The sequence below is a fragment of the Hylobates moloch genome, unplaced genomic scaffold (assembly GCF_009828535.3).
Source record: "Hylobates moloch isolate HMO894 unplaced genomic scaffold, HMol_V3 SCAFFOLD_2, whole genome shotgun sequence".
Classification (NCBI taxonomy): domain Eukaryota; kingdom Metazoa; phylum Chordata; class Mammalia; order Primates; family Hylobatidae; genus Hylobates; species Hylobates moloch.
In genome coordinates, this window is record NW_026652277.1 from 129,021,427 (window position 1) to 129,046,121 (window position 24,695).

At 39.7% G+C, this 24,695-nt stretch overlaps 1 protein-coding gene across 1 annotated transcript in view; it reads left to right on the forward strand.

Moving 5' to 3' along the window:
* The window catches only part of SLC16A10 (solute carrier family 16 member 10), a 164,637-nt gene extending 142,581 nt beyond the window's left edge, over nucleotides 1-22,056 (forward strand). The window contains exons 5-6 of the mRNA XM_032156733.1: nucleotides 9,666-9,894; nucleotides 12,874-22,056. Of these exons, the coding sequence (XP_032012624.1) occupies nucleotides 9,666-9,894; nucleotides 12,874-13,106 (462 nt within the window). The 3' untranslated portion in view covers nucleotides 13,107-22,056. The remainder of the gene's footprint in view (nucleotides 1-9,665; nucleotides 9,895-12,873) is intronic.
* Nucleotides 22,057-24,695: the final 2,639 nt, after the last annotated feature.

Below are 24,695 nucleotides of genomic sequence, written 5' to 3' on the forward strand. Positions count from 1 at the left end.
ACTTTGAGATTACAGGGGAGTATGGTCATGCCACTGTACTCCAGCCTTGGTGACAGAGTGATACCATGTCTCTAAATTTTAGAAAAAAAGAGTAGAGGTCCAGGGACTAGTTGGAAACTATATTAAAATAGTCTAGGCGTCTAGGCAGGAAGAACCAAGACAGAGATACTGAGATCAAATGGAATAAGCTAGGGACATAGAGAATGAGAATTTGATGAAGCCACTTAGGCTGGATCTGAGATTTGTGGCTCAGGTAATGGAGTAGATGATTTTGCCATCTTATAAAGATCAATATGCAGTAGATCTAAGTATGATGATGAATTGGGTTTTTTTTAATTAAAAAATTTTTTTCACCCAACCTACCTGCCCTTGCCCCAGTGATGAGTTTGTTTTTGCCTTGTTAAGTTTGTGATGCCTGTAGGAAAGCCAAGTAAAGTTTAGAGCTCATGGAAGAGTCTGGATAAGAGGCCTGTGGGTTAAGAGGCCTGTGGGTTAGGAGGCCTGTGGGTTTGGCATTCATGGGCTGCATGAAGTTAAGTGGAGGACTAGGGAGATGGAAAGGGAGTGGCCAGATAGGCAGGGGGGAAAACAGGGATGAGAGTGTTTCTAGGGACAGGAGTGGTCAGCAATGTCAGTAGCTAGTGACAAAGAGGCTGAAAGGTTTTCATTGAACTTAGAATAGGGAAGCTATGAGTGACCTTACAGAGAATGGTTTCTACAGGTGCGGAAAATTGATCATGATCATTTGAACAAATGGAAATATAGACAACTTTGTCCAAACGCTTGGCTGTGGAAGGAAGGTAAAGGCAAGCCACAACGGGAGTCTTAGGATTTGGGGATTAAGCCTGTCTAATTATATTATACATGAGAGGCAGTATTTGAGCAGGGCCTTGAAAAAGAGATGAAATTTGGACACAGGAAAATGATTGGAAAAGGCATTACAGATAAAGTTAACTTCCATTAATTGACTTGAAGTAATAACAGTCAACCATTTATTGAGGACTTTCATGTGCCAGACAATGAACTAAGAGCTCTACGTGCGTTATCTCATTGATCCTTGCCCCAGCCCTTTAAGACAGGAGGTACCATTGTTATTTCCACTTAGAGATGTGAACACTAAGGAACAGAGAGGCTACCTCACTGTGGGTGTCTGTGTGTATAGAGGTCCAGGCAGTCACAGGACAGTCTTGTCACACAGCTAGAAGGAAGTGAAGAGAGTTGGTAATGTGCTGCTTTTAAAAATGTATTTATTGTATCATGATCACTTTGTCAATACCTCACTGTGGACATCCTCATCTAACATTTAGTTTTGTTCTCTGGTGTCAAGGGAGCCCTCTAATGGACATTTGTGTCACTACAGACTTTAAGCTTTCATTCAAAAAGTTGAGTGCCTCCTGTGCCCCAAGCACCAGCTCAGATGCTGTTAGGGTGATGCAAACAAGACAGACATGGTCCCTGAGTTCCTAAAGCAAGCCTGAGGCAGGAAGAAGCCGAATGTGTTTGGAAACCCAAGAAGACGGGGAAAGTGGCATGGGAAGGGACTGGAAAGTTAGAGTGGGTCAGATTAGATAGAGCCTTGAAAGCCAAGATGAAGAGACTTTGCTTTAAGAGTAGTGGATTTTGGCCGGGCGCAGTGGTTCACGCCTGTAATCCCAGCACTTTGGGAGGCCAAGGCTGGCGGATCACGAGGTCAGGAGATCGAAACACAGTGAAACCCTGTCTCTACTATAATTACAAAAAATTAGCCAGCTTTGGTGGCACGTGCCTGTAGTCCCAGCTACTGGGGAGGCTGAGGCAGGAGAATCACTTGAATCTGGGAGGCAGAGGTTGCAGTGAGCCGAGATCGCACCACTGCACTCCAGTCTGGGTGACAGAGTGAGACTACGTCTCAAAAAAAAAAAAAAAAAAAAAAAAATAGTAGTGGACCTTTGTTGGAGGATGTAGGTCTGATTTTATGTTTTTAAAGTCACTGTGGTTGTCCTGTGTGTGGAGGATGGATTACAGGGAGGGAAACGAGTGCAAGAGGGGCGGAAGACCTGTTAGGAGATCAATTCAGGATCCAGGTGAGAGATGATGGACTATGGTACTGTAATAGATTAAGTCATGATATATTTTGTATATCAGCATTTTATTCCAAAACAATTTTTGAATGTCCTCCTACCCTAGATAGGGCAGACAGATTATCTGCAACATTTTTGGAGCACATTTTAATACCTGAGTGTTTCCAGTAATTTACAAAAGAAAATATAGCCTTTCCTAACTTGTCCCACGTTGGTCTGCGGTTACAGGCAGTAAGTTAAAAGTTAGTATTAGGAGTCAAATATTTCACTTTAGATGAAAGTTTAGCCACAATCTGGCTTCTGTTAGGCCTTATCTAATTTTTGCATCCAAATGTAGAGCATCGTTTGTGGCACCCAGTAGTACATGCTGAGTCACAGGTGTGACAGCTGCATTTCAAACAAGCCTGAGAAGGAGAAAGAAAGCCCTTCAGTGTGTCCTGTGGTTGTGAGGAGCCGCCCACGGACTCCACCTTGTGAACACAGCGGCACAGGACACAACACAGGCCTAACCCATGCAGGATGCTGGACTCGTTCCCTTATTCACTACCTCCTCTCTCTCCTGTTTCCTGGCTTCCTTGCCCCAACTTCCCAAACACACAGTGTGGTTTTTGATTCTTGGCTCTTCTCTGCTGCAGTTGACTCCAGCTCTGCCTGTTTGTTCCTTCCTTTATCTCCGTCCCTGGCTGTCTGCCTTTTGGCCCATCCTTTAAGGCTTGGAATGCTCTTGGGCTTACCTTCTTTCCATTCATTGGTGGTGTGTTTTCTCAGACATACCTGCTCCCTGCTTTCATCTTTCAACTTCTTGGGGCTGTGACAACTCTTCCCTCTTTGTCCCCTGGAAGCCAGTTCTGAGTAGCAGCCAGGCCTAGAACACTGGTGACATAGACACACTTCACAGCCCTCCCACATGGTCTAGTTTCAGATCATGGTAATCCCTAGTCTAGGAGGCTGTCGAGCCCAAGAGCACAGGCTCTGGAGTGAGCAACCAGTTCACCCCAGTTCTACCACCAACTTGAGAACCAACAGAGGGCTGTGGTGAGGCTTCTTGGTGGCAGGTTATGTAAAGTGCCTAGCCCAGACTGGATGATTAATAAATCCTTGCATCTGTTATGTTTTAGTATCCTATTAAATACTGAAAGCAGATCCTGATTTGGAATAGGTCTCAAGAAAGGAGACCCTAGTTAATCCTGAATTAGAGTCTTTGCTTATAGGTAACAAAGAATTTAGGAATTTATCTCACAATTTTGCTTAAGAGTTCTGAATTTAAACTTCCATCAAGGTCCTGGGTCCCAGGTATTTTCAACCTAATAATTCTAAATATTGAGTGGTTGGTTGCAGTAGCTTATGCCTATAATCCCAGCACTTTGGGAGGCCAAGGCAGAAGGATCCCTTGACCCCAGGAATGCAAGACCAGCCTGGGCAACATAGTGAGACCTCATCTCTACAAAAAATTAAAAAATTAGCTGGACATGGTGGCCTGCACCTGTAGTCCCAGCTACTTGGGAGATTGAGATGGGAAGATTGCTTGAGCCAGGGAGGTTGAGGCTGCAGTGAGTTGTGATCATGCCACTGCAACCAGTCTGGGTGGCAGAGTAAGAGTTTGTCTCAAAAAAATAAAAATTAAAAATAAATGCTGAGTCAAGTCTACTGCTCCTGCCAGAAGAGATGACTGAAATGCATTACATAGAATAATAATGGTTAAAGAAAAGCTTTGCAAAAGTTCCCAGAATATATACTTTATTGGGACAGGAGAAGCTACGTGTGTCATGATATCTTTTTACTATTTTCTTAACCTTATAGGCCTGTGTTTCTGGTCACCATTAAATTGCTACAGATTTGTGTTTTTAATGTAATATGTAAGTGTTTTGGAAGGGTGAGAATATTTCAAAGGTTTGAAAGTTAAAACTGTGTGTGAAAGAATTGAAAACTTGGAATTTAGATCACTTTTCCATTGTGTCATATTTCTCTGTGACATGAACATATTGAAGCATGGACATCATGTCCATGCACATAAAGCAGACAACCCAGACAACACACACATGTGCACAGGAACGCTCTGGAAGGATGCAAACTGAACTGTTAAGTGTCGATTCCTGAGGAGGTGAATGGGCATGGGTTGAGAATGAGAAGAAGTTGTAGGAAGACTTCCATATATTACTGTGTACATTTCCCTAAGGTTTGAATTTTAAAAAATATATTCATGAGTTACTTTTGTAATGTAGAAATATTAATGACTTTCCTATCCATCAGCCTGCGTAAGCTTCCTCTTCCAGTTCAGGTAGAATGAACTGGATCAATGTTGCTCCATTTTCCATTTTAGCATTTTACATTTGCCTAAAGATATCTATCTTGGGATGAGGGTATATACTTTATCAAATGTAAGCTATTTCCAGAGTAATATATCCAAATACTTAACAATTTCCCAGCCTAAGTAAATGATCAGTCTCATCTAGACTGTGGCACTGGGTGTGAACATATCAAATGCATGTTTCTCCATCAGGCAGAAGTGAGAGTAACCATGTGCCATGGAGAAGGTTGACAGACTCCCTATGAAGCACTTCGAAGTGACACTGGCCTCTGTATGCTTCAGAAGAATCCAGTCACCTGCTGTGTGGCCCGACATTTTCCTTTAGTTTGTGATGGGCCAGCAGAACTGTTGCCAACTGTTTTCTGTCCTGAGTGCCTAGCCAGAGGTTCTGAAAGTCTGGAGACTTTATATTGGCTAAACTTTAGGAACGTCAATTACATGTCCATCTCCAAGATGCCTTCTTTTATTCAGGTGCAGCTCACTGTTTCCTCTTGAGCTACACTTATGATTCTTGAGCAAAACCTAAACTGACATTTCTCCAGCAATGCTCTCCTTGAGGTAGAAATGGGAAAGGTAAGAGCAAAAGGAATCTTTTGTTCTCATGTGCATACACTAACTCATAGAAGGTTAATTCTTCTATAGCCTGTGCTATTATAACAAGTATTATATATTTATGATATATTTCCTTAAAGAAAACAAAAGCAATATAGACATCTAAACTGTCACTGGCTTATTAAGTGCCAGTGCCAGAGCCTAGGAGAAAATAAGGAGCCTGTGAATCCCTTATTCGAATCTAACCAGAGCTGCTGTGTTTGAGAGCAAGTTTTAAAAGATTGTATGTAATACTAAGTTTATTCATCTTTCACACTGAGTCCCAGCATCACCAGATCAGTATTTGATGCCTGGATCAATCTTTATTCTGGGGAGTGTTGAAGCATTGAACCTGCTATATGTATAGTTCGCCGAATGTCGGCATGTGCTCCTTGTGGCCCAGGCATCCCTGCATATAAGGAATAGGTATGTTCTCACCAGCCTCACCTACTTACCTCCACATTTAGCCAGATTCTGGGTATTAACATCTGCTGGGAAAGAGCATCACTACAGTAGCTACAAATAAGGTGGAAGAAGCAAAGTATTTTTCTGAGAAGTACTTAAAGAATAGATGTGTAAATTTCTATAAACACAAGTCTTAAAGGAAAATGAAAAAATTTTACATTTAATTAACTACATAAATCATTGCCTAATTTAATAAGAATGTAACTTAATATAGCTTGAATGGAGAAAAGGACAACTTGCAGTCAGGGAAAGTATTAAGAAATAATATGCTTAGGCTGGGCACGGTGGCTCATGCCTATAATCCCAGCACTTTGGGAGGCTGAGGCAGGCAGATCACGAGGTCAGGAGATCAAGACCATCCTAGCTAACACAGTGAAGCCCCGTCTCTACTAAAAATACAAAAAATTAGCCAGGCGCGGTAATGGGTGCCTGTAGTCCCAGCTACTTGGGAGACTGAGGCAGGAGAATGGTGTGAACCTGGGAGGCAGATCTTGCAGTGAGTTGAGATCGCGCCACTGCACTCCAGCCTGGGCAAGACTCCGTCTCAAAAAGAAAAAAAAAAAAGAAATATTATGCTCAAAATATATAGCAATAAGTTGGAAACCTTTACTTGAATAATTTTTTACAAAACTGACCAAAGAACAAAAACGTGAAGAGGCCAATTTCCAAGACTCATGTTATATAAATTGTTCTAAACCAACATTATCACTTAACAAAGTTGAAAAGTTAACAAAGCCAAGTACTGTACTAGGCTTCCAACATTAACTAAGTATAAAATTCCACAGAGCTGGTTTTCTTATCTTTAAAGAAATTTGTTGGCAAGTGGTACTGGTGTTTAAAAAAAAAAAAAAAGGAAATATGTACTGGCCAAAATAGAAAAAAAATATGAAGCACATTAAAAGAAAAAATATATATTCCTGAAAACCTTGTATAATTACAGTGGCATGGTTGGGAATGTTTGGTCTATAGTTTTAACAATTAAATCCATGGAATCGGGCCCCGTACCATCCTAAAATTTTATTCTAGATTCTCTGGAGTTTGTGATTATAGATATGTTTCTAAGATTTAAGTAACTTTCCATGTTTATCCCCTTTTATGTTTGTACATAGAATAAAAATGTTTCTATTGTTAAGAATATTAGAGTTGGATGCAGTGGCTCATGCCTGTAATCCCAGCACTTCGGGAGGCCAAAGCAAGTAGTTTGTTTGAGCCCGGGAGTTCAAGAATGGCCTGGGCGACATAGTAAGACCCCATCTCTACAAAAAAATAAAAAATTAGCCGGGCATAGTGGCATGTCCCAGCTACTTGGGAGACTGAAGTGGGAGGATCACCTTGAGCCCAGGAGGTTGAGGCTGCAGTGAGCTATGATCGCACCACTGCATTCCAGCCTGGGCAACAAAGTGAGACCCGTTTCAAAAATAAAAAATAAAAAATAAAAAATTGGGGTTTATCTACTTAGATTTTCAATAAAAATTACTACTTAAATCTTTACCTACTTGTTAATTTCAAACCCTTTTCTACATTTTGATTTATCTTTAAATCTCTTTTTGTCTCAATAAATGGGATGTATCAGGAAGTCTTTTTACTTGCTCAAGGTCATAGAGAGCTTAGAACCTGGTAGTGTCCCTCTGAGCCCCAGTTCTTTCCAACCTGCCAGGCTGTAGGCCCAACAATTACCACTAAAAAATTATGCTTGTGCTGTCATGGAAGTTGCATTGGAGAAAAGGATATTTAACTGGCAAGTAAAAATCAGGAGAATGGGGAGATTTTGTTCCGTTGAAATGCTAGTGTGAGGTGCTAGGCTTATTTTTCAAATGCCCAACTCGTTTTCTTTTCTTTTCTTTTTTTTTTTTTTGAGAGGGAGTCTCACACTGTCGCCCAGGCTGGAGTGCAGCTGCGTGATCTCTGCTCACTGCAAGCTCCGCCTCCTGGGTTCACGCCATCCTCCTGCCTCAGCCTCCCGAGTAACTGGGACTACAGGCGCCCACCACCATGCCCGACTAACTTTTTTTTTTTTTTTTTGGTATTTTTACTAGAGAGGGGGTTTCACTGTGTTAGCCAGGATGATCTTGATCTCCTGACCTCGTGATCCGCCCACCTCGGCCTCCCAAAGTGCTGGGATTACAGGCGTGAGCCACCACGCCCAGCCGGCCAACTCGTATTCTTAAACTAATCGTAATTTTACCGTAAGACCATATTTTAGTGATTGAAGAAAAAATGTACCTAACTCTATGATATGATGGTGTCAAAAAGAACTAACCCAATATGAAACATTTTTCAAGAGCATATTTCCTATTTTGGTGTCAGTGGACCACTTGTGTTAAAGTTGCGAAAACCAACACTCCTGAATTCCACTCAGAACTCACACTCTGCACCTTCAGAGGCCCTCAGATTGTGAGTGGCTGCCCTGAGGCGTACTACCAACCTCCAGCTTCCGTAGGTGTGCTAGTAGGGCCTAGGAAAAACAGAACAGATGAGGACAGTGATGCATACAGCTGCTTTATCTGGTCTCTCCTTCCTCCCCAGCCTCACTGTTATTAGAGGGCACCCTCCAGGCACAGTTCTGTTCACAGCCTGCTGCTGCCCACGTGGGCCATGGTTCCAGGATGGCTCCATCTTCTGTGCATTGGGCACATTACTTAACCTTTCCCAGCATCACTATCTTCATCAGTAAAATGGAGATAACATTAGTAATCACCTCATAAAGTTGTTATGAGGATCACTAGTGAGATAATCAATCTAAAGTGCTTACAACAATGCTTGGCACTTGGTAAACACTAAATAAATGATAGTTGCTATTATATGCATACTTTTAAAAAACCTGATGCTTTTGAAAACTTTTTTCTGCTGACTAGTGAATTGTTCAGTTTTTGTTGTTGTTGTTGTTGTTGTTGTTGTTGTTCGAGACGGAGTCTCGCTCTGTCACCCAGGCTGGAGTGCAGTGGCACGATCTCGGCTCAATGCAAGCTCCACCCCCCGGATTCACGCCATTCTCCTGCCTTAGCCTCCCGAGTAGCGGGGACTACAGGCGCCCGCCACCACGCCTGGCTAATTTTTTGGTATTTTTAGTAGAGACGGGGTTTCACCGTGTTAGCCAGGATGGTCTCGATCTCCTGACCTCACGATCCGCCCGCCTCGGCCTCCCAAAGTGCTGGGGTTACAGGCATGAGCCACTGTGCCCAGCTGTGAATTGTTCAGTTTTAACAGGTTCTGTGCCTTAAAAAAGTTATTAAATTGACTCTTTCCTCCTTTTTTGTACCCACCATACTTTGAATATATAACTACGGCAGCATATAAACATTTCACTTGCACTTACTTATTTAAATGTCCATCTTTCCATAACCCAAGGGTAGGAACGAAGTCTTATTCATTGTTGAAATCTCTAGCACGTAGCACAGTGCCTACCAAATAGTAGGCAAAATCAGGTGTTCAATTCTATTAACTACTCTAACACTAAACTGAAAGTGTTCAATGGCTCAAAATAATATAATAAGCCTTAACTCTGGGGTGCTTAAATTTATCTATAATGTCTACCAGTGAAGTATACATAGTTTTAAAGGTTAAAAAAAAATCAAGTGTTTAATGAATTTGAGCTGATTGAGCACTGACCAGATACAGGATCCTTAAACTTCATAATATCTAGTCCAAAGATTAATTTTTTTTTGGTACAGATTCTGACTTCAAGGGATTTGCAGGCTGGGAGGGAAAGTAAATATATAAAAAGTCATTTTCGGCCAGGCGCTGTGGCTCATGCCTGTAATCTCAGCACTTTGGGAGGCCGGGCAGGCGGATCACTTGAGGTTCAAGACCAGCCTGCCCAACATGGTGAAGCCCCGTCTCTACTAAAAATACAAAAATTAGCTGGACGTGGTGGTGCTTGCCTGTAGTCCCAGCTACTCAGGAGGCTTAGGCAGAAGAATTGCTTGAACCTGGGAAGCAGAGGTTGTAATGAGCCGAGATCATACCACTGCACTCCAGCCTGGGCAACAGAGACAGGCTCCGGCTCAGAAACAACAAGTTTTTTTATTCTTGTCCCTTAATGGAAATATTGAGAAAGTGCTAGGGGAACTCGAAGGAGATGATTATAGGAGTTGATTATGTTTGTAAAATCAAAGTGAATGAGGCAGTGGCAGGGGGGAAAAGGGGGAACCAGTAATGACTTAGAAGTCCTAAGCATGTTGCATGGTAATTGTGACATTCACTTCCTGCGAGCAGAGCTGACATTATGGTGTCCATCCTAGGTACTCTCCTTTTTCTTCATTGGTCTGATGTCCATGATGATTCCTCTGTGTAGCATCTTTGGGGCCCTCATTGCTGTGTGTCTCATCATGGGTCTCTTCGATGGATGCTTCATTTCCATTATGGCTCCCATAGCCTTTGAGTTAGTAGGTGCCCAGGATGTCTCCCAAGCAATTGGATTTCTGCTCGGATTCATGTCTATACCCATGACTGTTGGCCCACCCATTGCAGGTAAATATAATGATTCTCCAGTAGTTACATGAATTCATAGTATTTTCTACTTCAGGTCTTAATTAAGTCTCATTTATATGTAAAACATATTGCAGGTTATTGATTACTGGTCTTTTGCTTTTATGTGTGCCTTACTGGTAACATTTTTAATAAGACTAGCTATAAACGGTATGTTGAATTTGCTGAAGAGTCCCTCTTATCCTTACTGGCAGCTAAAACACTGTATAAAACACTTTGAGAGGCTGAGGCGGGAAGATCACCTGAGCTCAGGAGCTTGAGACCAGCCTGGGCAACATAGTGAGACACTATCTCTACAAAAAATAAAAAATAAAAAAATTAGCCGGGCGTGGTGGCATGCATCTGCAGTCCCAGATGCACAGGAGGCTGAGGTGGGGGGATTGCTTGAGCCCAGAGGTCAAGGTTGCAGTGAGCTGTGATCATACCACTGTACCCCAGCCTAGGCAAAACTCATCTTTAAAAAAAAAAAAAAAAAGATGAAGATTCTGAAAGATTTCTAAATATGTCGGCTTTTGGTAAGAGATCATACATCCCCCTGAGGAGTAGCTGATGAAAAATAACATAATAGAAAAAACCCAAATGCCTGTAAATGGCTAATTGGGTAAGCAAAATGTGGAATATCTACAGTGCAATATTATTCAGCCATAAAAAGGAGTAAGGTACAGAACTGATGCTACCAGGTGAATGGACCTCAAGAACATTATACTAAGTGAAAGAAGCCAAACATAAAAGGCGACGTGGCTGGGCATGGTGGCTCACACCTGTAATCCCAGCACTTTGAGAGGCCAAGGTAGAAGAATCATTTGAGCTCAGGAGTTCCAGACTAGCTTGGGCAACATAGCAAGACCTTGTCTCTACTAAAAATAAAAAAAATTAGCCTGGCATGGTGACACATACTAATAGTAGTGTAGTCCCACCTACTCCAGAGGCGGAGGTGAGAGGATCTATTGCGCCCGGGAGATCAAGGCTGCAGAGCTGTGATAGCACCACTGCACTCCAGCCTGGGTGACAGAGTGAGACCCTGTCTCAAAATAAAAGATCATATATTGTATGATTTATTTCATGTGAAATATCCAAAATAGGTAAATTCATACAGATAGAAAACTGGTGATTGCCAGGGGCTGGAGAGAAAGGGATTGGGAAGTAACTACTTAATTGGAATGAAGTGTCCTTTAGGCATGATGAAAATATTTTGGAACTAAATAGAAGCAGTGGGTGCAAAACATTGTGTATTTGCTAAATGCCACTGAATTGTTCACTTTCAAATGGTTAATTCTATCTCATGTGAATTCCACCTCTAGAAATTCTCTGAATGATACTATAAAGATGTCCTATGTTCAGTATTACTTGGGTGCCTGTGTCAATTAGTATTAGAAGATTCAGTATAAATATGATAAATTTTAAATGTATGTACTGTCATCTGTGTTTGGCACATGAGGTGCTCAGTGAAGGTTTAGCTCAATTCATTCTCATATCCTGAACTGTATTCCTAGTCATGAATCAAGCAAGCAGAGTTACTACTGAGTAGACCAAATACAGTTTAAGTTCAAAAGGTCATGGTCTCCTTATAGGAGAACCCTCCATTCCTTCTTCTCTCCCGCAGGTAATATACTATTCACTCTTCTTTTTATACTCTACCAGCTTAGTTTTACAGTTTCTAAGTCCACAGCAGATTTTATATAAGCAGCCCTCTAGTAGTAAATAGTTTTGCTACCAGAAGTGACAGTTAACAGAGCAAATAAGGGAGGTAACAGGAAACTTCTAAAGCAGGCAGAACACCACCACACAGCAACTGGCAGCAGAAAGCTGCTGGCTCACCGGGAGGCCCTGAGGGCATCATAGTATTACAGCAGAACATAATCATGAGTGTTCATAAGCAGGAAGAGTTCAGTTGTGTATGGAATGGTCTGATTCCAAATATAGAAAACTTCTACATTTACAGCTATTGTCTATTTTATATATGCAGAATGGATATACACATTTTTATGTGTTGGTACTTAATTGGACAAATGGTCAGCTATTTATTTAACAAAGTCAGATAGATATTTAGTACAGTATGTTCCCTGGACATTTTAGATAACTTAGGTTTTATAGTATAAGTTATAAGAATTTAAAAACACTAAGATAACTTTTAAAACCTTGAGTCCTGGAATTTGTTAGAGAAATTAGAAATGTTGAGTACTGTAAAAGTTTTCAGAAGCAGAACCCAAATATAGAATGCCATTAATAATTCTTATATACTTACATTTTCTTCCAGGTACTTATAAACCTTAGTCTATTTCCAAAATGTATTTAACAACCTAACTTTCATCCAAATTATTAAATTTAAAATTTTTCTTAATTTTGAATTATAATGTTAAATAGTTTCATGTTATTTCATAAAAAACAAATACACCAAAGAGTAGTTTGAAAGCTGGGCATGGTGGCTCATGCCTGTAATCCCAGCATTTTGGGAGGCTGATGTGGGAGGATTGCTTTAGCCCAGGAGCTTGAGACCAGCCTGGGTAGTGTGACAAAACCCCATCTCTACAAAAAATATAAAAATCGTCCAGGCATGGTAGCATGCACCTGTAGTCCCAGCTACTCAAGAGGCTGTGCTGGGAGGATCAGTTGAGCTTGGGAAGTCAAGGCCTGCAGTGAGCCATGATTATGCCACCGCACTCCAGCCTGGGTGACACAGTGGGACCCTGTCTCAAAAAAAAAAAAGTCTACCTTTTATCTTTTCAAGTAATGTCTTGGTATGAAAATCCAGAGGCCTGTACTTTATGACAACGTTAAAGATATGAGATCTTTTTCTTCCTATCAAAAAAGGTTTATATTTCAGATCTGTTTCCTAAAAAAAAAAAAAAAAAAAAAAAAAAAGTCTGATATCTGAGATGTCTGAATCAGTCCTGTGGCTGATCTAGACCCCCTACAGAGCCACACTTGTTCTCCCTTGGTGACAGCTTTTTCCCTTCTCAGGGTTACTTCGTGACAAGCTGGGCTCCTATGATGTGGCATTCTACCTCGCTGGAGTCCCTCCCCTTATTGGAGGTGCTGTGCTTTGTTTTATCCCATGGATCCATAGTAAGAAGCAAAGAGAAATCAGTAAAACCACTGGAAAAGAAAAGATGGAGAAAATGTTGGAAAACCAGAACTCTCTGCTGTCAAGTTCATCTGGAATGTTCAAGAAAGAATCTGACTCTATTATTTAATATCTTACATACCTCCACCAGACTGGACTTGCTTTTTGAATTTTAAGCAAGTTTCCTTTCCTTTTATACGAATTGCAAATTTCATATTTTTTTAATCACATCCTAGGAATAGCACAATAATTGGGAAATAGAACCCTTATCACTACAAGAACCATTTTCTGCCACTAAATATCTCTGATGTTTCCATGAGTCTGAGGGCAGAGACTGGTATATGAAAACATGTCTGAAAGTCACATATTGTGAAAATTTGAAGCTATCTCAGTAAAAAGCAGCTTTGGAAACTGTGAATGATCTTTAGCTTGTACAAATATTTAAAAATACCTCAGGCTATACTGAAAGGGTTGCAGTTTGGTTAGGAGTGGAAATATTTTGTTTGTTAATGATGTCTTCAGTTCTGGTACCTCTGTTTTACTTTCTTATGCTCTTTGGAAACTTTTTGCAAAATTTAAGCCTGTGTTCTAGATAATACCAGATCTACCTAAACCTCAAGTCTATGTTAAAGTTGCTTTCCTGCTGTTAAATAAGCTATGATATTAAGTTATTCTGACTTGCTCCAGTGTCAAGGGACCTTCTGGGAGCAGGTGCTAACAAAGTGTTCAGAATCAATATGTGAGATGAAAAGGATCCTCTCCAGGAGGATCCTGAGGTGTTCAGAAATCATTTAAGTTTACAGCATTGTTCCCTTTGCATTTGCAGTGTGTTTTACTCAAGTAGCCAGAAACACCCCACGTTTCTGAATTTGTTTAAATTTTAACAATAAAGTAAAATAGAATGCATGAAAGATATTCTGGCACTTGTAACTTAGAATTTTTCTGACTTCTGGATTTGTTAGCACTAGAACCTGATATTTAAACAAAGTCTTACTGAGCAGTTATCAAGTGGCAGTTACAGGCACAAACTGATGGAGGCTGGAGGATGGGGAGGGGGGCAAAACCCTTTATATTTGTGAAGAAAATATCTGTAGCTGATAGAAATAATTGCTTAAATTGGTTTATGAAATTAATGAGTCTGAAAAGGTTAAAAGCACTTACAAAAAGAACCAAGTCCTACATTTCCAGAACTTTCTGGCAAAAATTTGCACTCATATTATTTATCCTATGAACATTCCCATTTTTTTTTTTTTTGCTATTTATATACAGATTATCTAAGAAAGCTCTTAGTTTGAGGACCCAAAATAAAACCAAAGTCATGCCATGACCCATACTCATTTACAAAAACAAGAACACTTTCCTCTATCCCTAAAATTATACTTTAGTACTTGAGGCCTTTAAATGTTAGTGCTTTTGATTGTGAAGACATTCAGCAACTTACTTTGTCATACACGCAGTTGCACCTTACCACTTCTAATAGTGTCATATATCATATTCAGGGGACTTAGATAATTTGCCCGTGGATGGTTCTTTTGCAGGAAAAAAAAATCTACATTTTGACCATACTACCTTTTCATGTTCTTATTATAAGCTTTTAGAAAATGATTTCATTCACTTACGTCCAGTTATATAAAACATTACTTTCTCATTTTTGAAAAGTTCAACAAAACATACTACTAAGACCACTCATCAAACCCACTATTATAAATGTTAATTTTGGCTGGGTAAGGTGGCTTGCACCTATAATCCCAGCACTTTGGGAGGCTGGGGAGGGAAGATCACTTGAACCCAGGAGTTTGAGACCAGCCTGGGCAACATAGCAAGACCTGTCTCTACTAAAAATAAAAAAAAATTAGGCCAAGCGTAGTGGCTCATGCCTGTAATCCTAGCACTTTGGCAGTCCAAGGCAGGGGGATCACTTGAGCCCAGAAGTTCAAGAGCAGCTTGGGTAGCATAATGAGACCCTGTCTCTACAAAAAATTTAAAAATTAGCCAGGCATGATGGTGCCCACCTGTAGCCCCAGCTACTCAGAGGCTGAGGTAGTGGAAGGATTGCTTGAGCCTAGGAGATGGAGGCTGCAGTGAGCTATGCCACTGTACTCTAGCCTGTTCAACTGAGCAGGACCCTGTCTGTAAAAGAAAATCAAAAACAAAAAGTAAATGTTAATTTTTTTAAAAGTTTTAGCACAGACTCCCCTCAAAACACCCTCTCCCCAGTTTTACAGAAAGTAATTCAAAAATGAAAACTTTGCTCTGTAAAGACCTCTACAGTGTTTTTCTTTTCAAAATTTGGCTGATTTTAGGGAAAAAAAGTGATAATCTGAAACTAAAAAAAATTGCTTGGTTAGTTTCCATATTAAAATAGCAGTGACGAGTATATGTAACTTAGAGCTCAGCATATGTGTTTGTATATTAAACTTCACATATGTAGTTTTCAGTTTAATGGAATGAATCAAACTGGGTCTATAACACTGAAAAAGTTCTATTGTAATAGACTCATACGGAGAATACTCTGCTATAATAATATAAAATTAAGAAGAAAAAATATAAAAGTAAGATGCTAAACTCCATAAATGCATATTTAGTACTATGTTGTTTGTGGGAAAAGTTCTAAAAGTTTAAAATGCACAAAGAAAATGAAAAATACTAATATAAAAATTTGTGCTTCAATCTAGTGAAACTAAATCCTTTCTAATTTCTGAATGAAGTGTTACTGCTGCAATAAAGTGACCTGATAAGCCTAAATTTTTTGTGTTCAATCCAGACACTTCTGAGAGTCTGAAAAGAATACAGAGTCAGAACTCTGCTTTTATCTCCTCATCCTGTTTTTGATAAGACTCAGAAAATTCTCAAATTCAAAAGGTTCTGGCATTTGAGGCCAAGAAAAGCATGAAAGGGAGTAACATTCCTTTTTATAGAAACTCTAGATTGGATACTATTGTAACAGATGGCCAAGAAACTTCCAGAAACATTTTGGTTAAATTTTATTGCAATGGATATTGCTGGGATCCATCCATTTAAGCAGTAATATACCACCCAGATTATTGATACTTTAGGCAAGATATGTTCATCTCTTTGATCATATTTACAATGCTTACTCTATAGCCCTGCTACAAGACTTATAATTTCCACTGAAAATTGCATAGTTCTTGTATTAAGATTCAAATTCTGGCCGGGCGCAGTGGCTCACCCCTGTAATCCCAGGACTTTGGGAGGCCGAGGCAGGCGGATTGCCTGAGCTCAGGAGTTCGCAACCAGCCTGGGAAACACGGTGAAACTCCATCTCTACTAAAATACAAAAAAATTAGCCAGGCGTGGCGGGCGCCTGTAGTCCCAGCTACTCGGGAAGCTGAGGCAGGAGAAGAACCCAGGAGGCGGAGGTTGCAGTGAGCCGAGATTGTGCCACTGCACTCCAGCCTGGGCGACAGAGCGAGACTCCATCTCAAAAAAAAAGAAAAAAGTAAAAGTACACATAGTTTAAAAGTAAACATGTTTACTTAGGATAATTCTAATCCTTTTAGCTGCATTTAAGAATATGTTAATTTATACCAATGTTACTCGAAATTGGCCTATGTCCAGATGACTTTTGATGTTAAATCCATGGAAAACTGAATAGAAAATATGACATGAGATCAGGGAGGGGAAAGGCAACCTATAGCATGGGTGGCTCTGAGGAGTTCCTGCTGGTGCACTTTCATGCCCTTTCTTACGTACCTTTTGTCTTACTCTTCTTACATTATTCTTATCCTCATCATTTTTTCATTTCCCTTTACTTCCTCCTATCCTTCCAAAACCTCCTGAAGAGTTCATTAACATCCATGCTTAGTTCCATTGGTTGCATGGCTGTATTTCCTACTGATCCCTGTAGTTTCACTGAATGGATCCCCACCCAATTTCGTGTATCCTGGAGAATGGCTTTCTCTCGGCCTTCGACTTAGTTCTAATGATCTACATTGAATTTAATTTTAAATTACATGACTGAAATATTTAAGGGAAGAAATAAATTTCATACAAATTAGTATTTTTTATGCTAACATTTAAAACTTTATTTAAATTTTTAAAGTAAATGCTTTGGGGAAAAAAAAACATTGCCAAGTCTTTAGCATATTTTCAGAGAGCGTAATTTTTTACTTTGATTTCCAGTTTCACTAAGGTTTCATTAAATCTTAGTTCCGAGAGCCCAGCATGAAGGGTGACTGGGAATGTAGTGTGCCTCTCTGATGCAGTTCCTAATGATTATTCTTCAGGGACCTTCCTTAGGTTGGGTTACATTTTCTGGTGAATGGTGTTAAGAGTAAATTCCCAGAGTTTAGAGATACAAGTAGAAATGCATAAGCTAATTAGCTCCAATTTTATAATATGTAAACAATTTAAACAAGTATTTAAAACTTTTTAGGAAGTCTCTAGCACTGAAAAAAAGGTCATTGTTGCTGGTATAAACATTAAGGAACAACTTTTACATTAGGTCAAAGATTGTTGCTTTTCCAGTGTGTTGTCTTAAAAATAGAAGGAAATGAAACTATTACCTTCTTTTTACATCTATATGTTTTTATAATTTGAAAGGCAAGTAGTATCTTGGCGAATAAGAAATGCATCATGCATAACAATTTAATTAACTCTTAAAAAGACAAGCTTTTTGTCTTGTTATGAAAACAAAAGGCAATTTGTCATTCATAATGGTAATGTGGAACAAGAATACATCGTAGAAGGAAGACTTGCTACTTTACTGACTGAATCATTAGTTCTAAGGCCGGGTGTGGAGGCTCACGCCTGTAATCCCAGCACTTTGGGAGTCCAAGGTGGTAGGATCACCAGAGCCCAGGGTTCAAGACTCAGCCTGGGCAACATAGTGAGATTTCGTCTCTACAAAAAAAAAGTTTAGCCAGCTTGGTGGCACATGCCTGTAGTCCCAGCTACTCAGGAGGCTGAGGCAAGAGGATTGCTTGAGCATAGCAGGTCAAGTCTGCAGTGAGCTGTGGTTGCACCACTGCACTCCAGCCTGGGTGACAAAATGAGACCTTGTCTAAAAAAAGAAAAAAAAATTAGTTCTGCTCCACTATACATGCTGACTTTTGTTGATAGCTTGGTCTAAAAAGACTGTCTAGAGCTGAATTTAAGAATGGTTCCGGAGCAAATAATAACAAGGTAGACAAACAGGCCCTGGGCTCACTATAATTTCATAGCCACGACATGTTTATGATTAGTTGGCAGAGATTAATGCTTTGTGTTATAAATATACTATAGAACAATAGGTCACGATTCTCAAGAACAAAGGCCGAATGCTCACAGTTAAGTGTGAAGCTTGTATTAAATGTCAGAACCACAATTATGGACCTACCATCAATGTGCATTTTATCAGATGACTCCTCCTGAGACAGTAAAGACTCATGGAAAATTCATTACATCTTTGAATCACTCAGAAAAATCTTGAAACTCAGGACGTAGTTTACTTAGCTTGCCTTTTTTAAAATTATCAAATTTTAAATCGTAAACTTTTGTCTTCACTTCCACACGTTCAAGGACACCTCTTTTAAAGTTCAATGTTCCATACTAAAGGGGTGCAATCTTGCTTTCTGGGGAAATAAAATTCCCCATGGTACTATATTCCTGACAGATATAAAATAACATGAGGCCACCTCATTTTTGAAATAGATTTCAATATTTTTATTAGTAAGTTGGAAAGACAGTAGGAACAAAATAAAACCTTTCTAAGTACTTGATGACACCCACTTGATCATGATAATTCATCTACCTCCGCTTTCCGTGTCCAGCTGAAAGCCCAGCTGAGTCAACTCCTGCTTCATCAGAAGGGAGCTAATGGTGATTCTGGGATTAAAAAGCAAGGGGGGTGCAAATTGTTAGTGGGGTCAAAATATCGGTAAAATTTCTTAAGTGCTTTGTTCTGATAAGCGGATGTAAAAGTAACAAAAAAGGAATAACAACTAATATGGCCTGTGGATCTGACAAAAACCTGAAGAAATTCAGAATCTAGATACACTTAGATTCTAAATTAGACACACTTAGATTCTAATGAACACTTAGAATGCTTCGCCAGTGGCTTTTCAAGTTACACTGGAAGTTTGATTATGAAAAAGTTTTGTTTTCATTGGCAAGAGGGTAGATGATCAGTGATGATAGATTGTACAGCTGTGCCTGAACCTTACAACTTACACATTAAACTCCTGTAAGAGACACTCCTTCCTAGTAGAACAAGGACTGGGACAATGAATTTTTGACTCACTGGAGTTTTTAAAAATGCTGTTCTTGAGTGTGGCAATAGTGTAGGAGTTAACACAGTCTACCTAAAGAAGTTGCTTTGCCTTTCAATATAAGTGCTATAAGAAGAGTATTTTGGAGTTCAATGTCCCTAAACATGTATGCGATAGGAACTACCAATATAAAATAACACTTAAAACAAAAATTAGATCGGTAATACTATTTTGGAGCCTGTGATGTATGACTTTTATTCTTTACTAGATATTTTTCAGTATCTGTCATTAGAAGAGTCAGTTTGTTAAATATTTTAAATGTGTAAACACATAAAACCTTTCTACTGTGATCTTCCCTAATGAGTCAAAGTATCTTTCATAATTCAGTCTATACTGAAATGTTATTTCAGGAATGGAGGGTTTGTTATTAATAGTGCTGGGCCGGGCACGGTGACTCATGCCTGTAATCCCAGCACTTTGGGAGGCCGAGACGGGCGAATCACCTGAGGTCAGGAGTTGGAGACCAGCCTGACCAACATGGAGAAACCTCATCTCTACCAAAAATACAAAATTAGCCGGGCGTGGTGGCTCCATGCTGTAATCCCAGCTACTCGGGAGGCTGAGGCAGTAGAATTGCTTGAATCCAGGAGGCGGAGGTTGCAGTGAGCCAAGATAGCACCATTGCACTCCAGCCTGGGCAACAAGAGCAAAACTCTGTCTCAAAAAAGAAAAAAAAAAAGTGCTGTATTTTGACCCTGGACTATGAACAGACTGTGGTTGGTGCCTCTTTTTTTTCTACCAAAGATTATTAGATCAAGATTGGTGCTATACTTCATGTTCCTTTCAAAATTATTTTTCTTTTAAAAATATTAATATACAACACAATAGAAAATGTATACAGCCAGCAACATTATGCATGTTGCATTTTATATACATGAGTGAGGAAAAAAGCTCACCTATACAGTGATTATTGAGTTCCAGTATCTAGTTAGAGGTATGCAATTTTTGTTAACATATAAGGCTTTAAATTACAAAACTCACAAGAAAATGATCACCAAATGAGAATGTTCTAATGAACACAACCTCCCAAGGTAATAACTTTAAAGAAAAAGTCCCTTGTCAATGTTTTCAGCACAAAGTGAGCGATTTAAATATATTCTGTAACTTTGAGGCAATGTGAAAAAGATTATATATAATAGCTTCCTATTGAGCTGGCTTATGCAGACATTTGGACATTTGAAACTATTTAGCAATTTTCAGGCTAAAATCAGAGTTTTGAGAGTCATCAATCTTAAAACATGGATGAGTTACTTGCACAGTTATATTTTTATAATTCTTTGAAATTTCTCACTGAAAGTATCATTGTTTGTCTTTCAGATTTAACATAAACAATAAGTACTGCGGCTGGGTCAGTGTCAGCAAGTCTCAGATCTATGATTTATCAAGGGCTCTCAGCACCATCGTTGGTCTGATTGTGTAATACCTATGGAAAATAACATATGGATCTCCTAGGCCAGGCGCCATGGCTCACACATAATCCCAGCACTTTGGGAGGCCGAGGCAGGCGGATTGCTTGAGGCCAGGAGTTTGAGACATACGGGTCTCTTTAATGCTCTGTAGGTAGGATTCAGATGAATGGAGAATGACAGGTTTCTTTTTCTTTGTTTCTTTTTCTTTTTTTTGAGATGGAGTCTTGCTCTACTGCCAGACTCCAGTGCAGTGGTGCGATCTCAGCTCACTGCAACCTCCGCCTCCTGGGCTCAAGTGATTCTCGTGCCTCAGTCTTCTGAGTAGCTGGGACTACAGGTGCCCAGTACCACACCAGCTAATTTTTGTATTTTTGGTAGAGATGGGGTTTCCCCATGTTGGCCAGACTGGCCTTAAGTGATCCACCTGCCTCAGCCTCCCAAAGTGCTGGAATTACAGGCATGAACCACCATGCCCGGCTAGAGAATGACAGGTTTCAGTTGAATTCTTCTCTTTTTTAAAGACCGTGACTTAACTGTGTTTTATGAGGATTTTATAAATATAAATTAAGAAGACAATACACGCTCTCATTTTCCTAATTGGAAAGACCATGCATTCACAATCCAGTATACTGGATTTGCTCTGGTAACTAATGATAACACTTTTCTACGTTAACATGAGTTATATTTGGAAGAGAGAATGGAAGCTTGCTAATCAGAAGTTACATTAGGGTGAGAGTAAACATCACTCTAATAATAACTTCTGATGTAACTTAATGTGGTTTGAGATGTGTAAGATTGTAAAGGCATTACACAATGCTTGATAAAAGTTGCGTTTTGCTTTTGTTCTTCCACCAGTTTATTTTAGCCTTAAAGTTATAGCTACAACAAATTGAACCCTGTAGTTATTACTAAGAGAGAGCGTGGATATTTTAAGTATCTCCTAGTATAATATGACATTGTTCATGTGGACTTATTTTAATGTTTATTTGAAAATTAATTTTTTAATTATTTTGTATACTTTGAGTTAGAAAAACACACTTTATCTTAGACACCAAAGCCAAATTATTCCAAGTGTATGCTATAAACCGCAGTGCGGCTCTGCTTCTCTCCCAACCTACACCAGGGCCATTATTGGCACAATAGTTGTTCAAATGTAGATCACTATGCTGAATGATCATGCTGGATTTGACCAGTATGCAGTATTTTAGTACTTTTTAAAAAATGTATGTTTCTTTTTGAAGACTATAATTTACAATTTTTTTTTATAATGTGCAATTTAATATAGATAACCAAAATCTTTTTAATGAAAAGATCTTTACAATTGCTTGGAGTATAAGATTATTTTACTGTGGAAAAATGTGATGCTCTCAGTAAATGCAATAAAAACTTTTTAGCAAATTCCTATAAGGCTTTGGGATTATGTTTGTGGAATTCTCTGGAGGGTGGGGGAGGGGAAATTACTGAAATGAAGGGAATAGTTTATGTTGAATAAAAGAAATAAGCTGTGTGCTTTTACATTGCATATCTGTATTCTACATACGTTTGGGTATTGTTACTTCCCTGGAGCAGGGAAGAGGGATAGAAATGATCCAAAAGCTTTAGATAGTCTAAAAACCACTTCTATTTGACACTTACTTTTTTTGTAGTTGACTTACATTGCCATTTTTCTTACACTGATTAAATTTATTAAATTCAGATGATACTCAGTGCGCTTCTACTGATTGACAATTTTAGGGGATAGTCAAGAACCAGGCTGTAAATTTTAAAAGCAGTCCCATTACTGTGGATTGCTTGCTTGGATAAAAACTGCCATCAGAAGATGTTTATGATTTGATGAGCCTTAACTACAAAGCAAATCGTTATTTATGTTTAATAGTACTAATGAGATTTAATACATCAAACTCAAGAACTTGGCATTTGTGATAGGTCATTTAATCCAAAAAGTATTTACATGTCAGAATGTGCAGGCCGTTAGAAGACCTTTGAGGGAACTGAGGAGAGAATAGATAAGACCAATTGTTACTGATATTAAGCAGGATAAAATTCATTCTACTGAGGAAATTTTTTTTTTTTTTTTTTTTGAGATGGAGTTTCACTTTTGTCACCCAGGCTGGAGTGCAATGGCGTGATCTTGGCTCACCACAACCTCTGCCTCTCGGGTTCAAGTGATACTCCTGCCTCAGCTTCCCGAGAAGCTGGGATTACAGGTGCCCACCAACATGCCTGGCTAATTTCTGTATTTTTAGTAGAGAGGGGGTTTCACCATGTTGGTCAGGCTGGTCTCGAGCTCCTGACCTCAGGTGATCTGCCAACCTGGGCCTCCCAAAGTGTGGTATTATAGGCATGAGCCACCACACCTGGCCAGAAAATAATTTTTATAGAAAAAAATAGAAGAATTCTAATTCATACCGAAAACCTAATTTAAGAGACATACCAATTACCATAGTATCAGGCTTTTAGGACTGAAAGTTCTCAGAGTCTCCTATAGGTGAACCTAATACTTTTCATATTCAGGAGTTCTTTTTATAAATCCTTAAATCAGAGTCACCAGTGTTTTCTTCCAGAGATAGGAAGCTTACCACCCTACATGGTGGTCCCCTCCACAGCTGGTACCTCTGCTTCTCTTTCTTACCCCATCCAGCTCTACCACCTTCTATTGTCTGTGTCACAGTCATCTGTGGACCCCCTTGGTCATTCTCATATATCCGTCTATTACTCCAGCAAATGGCTTTTGGTCCAAGGCTCAGTATTCATGTGGAGCAACTTTATTTCCACTAATTTAACAGAGACACTTGGAGCCTTGTCATCTCTGGAAATGGCTTCATCTTTGAAATCTTAATACCAGCACCCCTGCCTCTTGTCAAAACTTCCCAGGTCTTTGCAGTTTTTACTTTGTTTCCTCCCTAATCCTTAACCCTAGGATCTACAAAACTGCAACCCCACCCCCACCGCCCCAGTATTCCACTTACTATTGCCCCTACACCTTTCCTTTTCCAAATTAAATACCTCCAGCTTCTCCAACCATTTCTTCTCTCTCATATTATCAATTTCCCCCTCTCTATTGGATCATTTCCACCAGCATTCCCATATATATGTGCTATTATTTCTCTCATCTTGACAAAAAAGACTTTTTAATTTTTTTATTCTTATCTTTTTTTTTTTTTTTTTAGACAGAGTCTCGCTCTGTCTCCCAGGCTGGAGTACAGTGGCAGGATCTCGGCTTACTGCAACCTCCACCTACCGGGTTCAAGCGATTCTCCCGCCTCAGCCTCTCGAGTAGCTGGGACTACAGGCACCTGCCATCACACAGCCGGCTAATTTTTGTATTTTTGGTAGAGACAGGGTTTCACTATGTTGGCCAGGCTGGTCTCAAACTCCTGACCTCGTGATCCGCCTGCCTCGGCCTCCCAAAGTGCTGGGATTACAGGTGTGAGCCACCGCGCCCGGCCTTGTTATCATTTTTTATAGAGACAGGGTCTCGCCATGTTGCTCAGGCTGGTCTTGAACTCCCAGACTCAAGCAATCTTCCCGTCTCAGCCTCCCGAAGTGCTGGGGTTACAGGCGTGAGCCACCGTGCCCAGCCTTGCATCACTTTTTTCTGTCCATTCACAAAATACTACATAATCAATTTTTTTTTCTTGAAAAAATATATATTTACTCTCTCCCATTTTATCTCGTATTCTCTTTTGAATCCATTCTATCAGGATTTTGCCCCTATCACTCCACTGAAACTGCCCTTCTCATCACTAGGTTACCACTGACCTTCACAATCACTAAATCCAATCGTCATTTTTCAGTCCTCATTTTATTTGAATTATTTACAGTATTTGGTACAATATATCAATTCCTATCTCTGAATCAGGCTTCCAGGACACCACACTTACCTGGTTTTTCTCCTGTCTTTCTAGCCACTCCTTTACTGGGTCCTGCTCATCTTCTAACCTCTAAATATTGGGAGTACATCAGGGCCTAGTTCTTGAACCCCTTCTCTATTTTATCCATATTCACTACCTCATGGCTTGAATTACTACCTAAATGCTG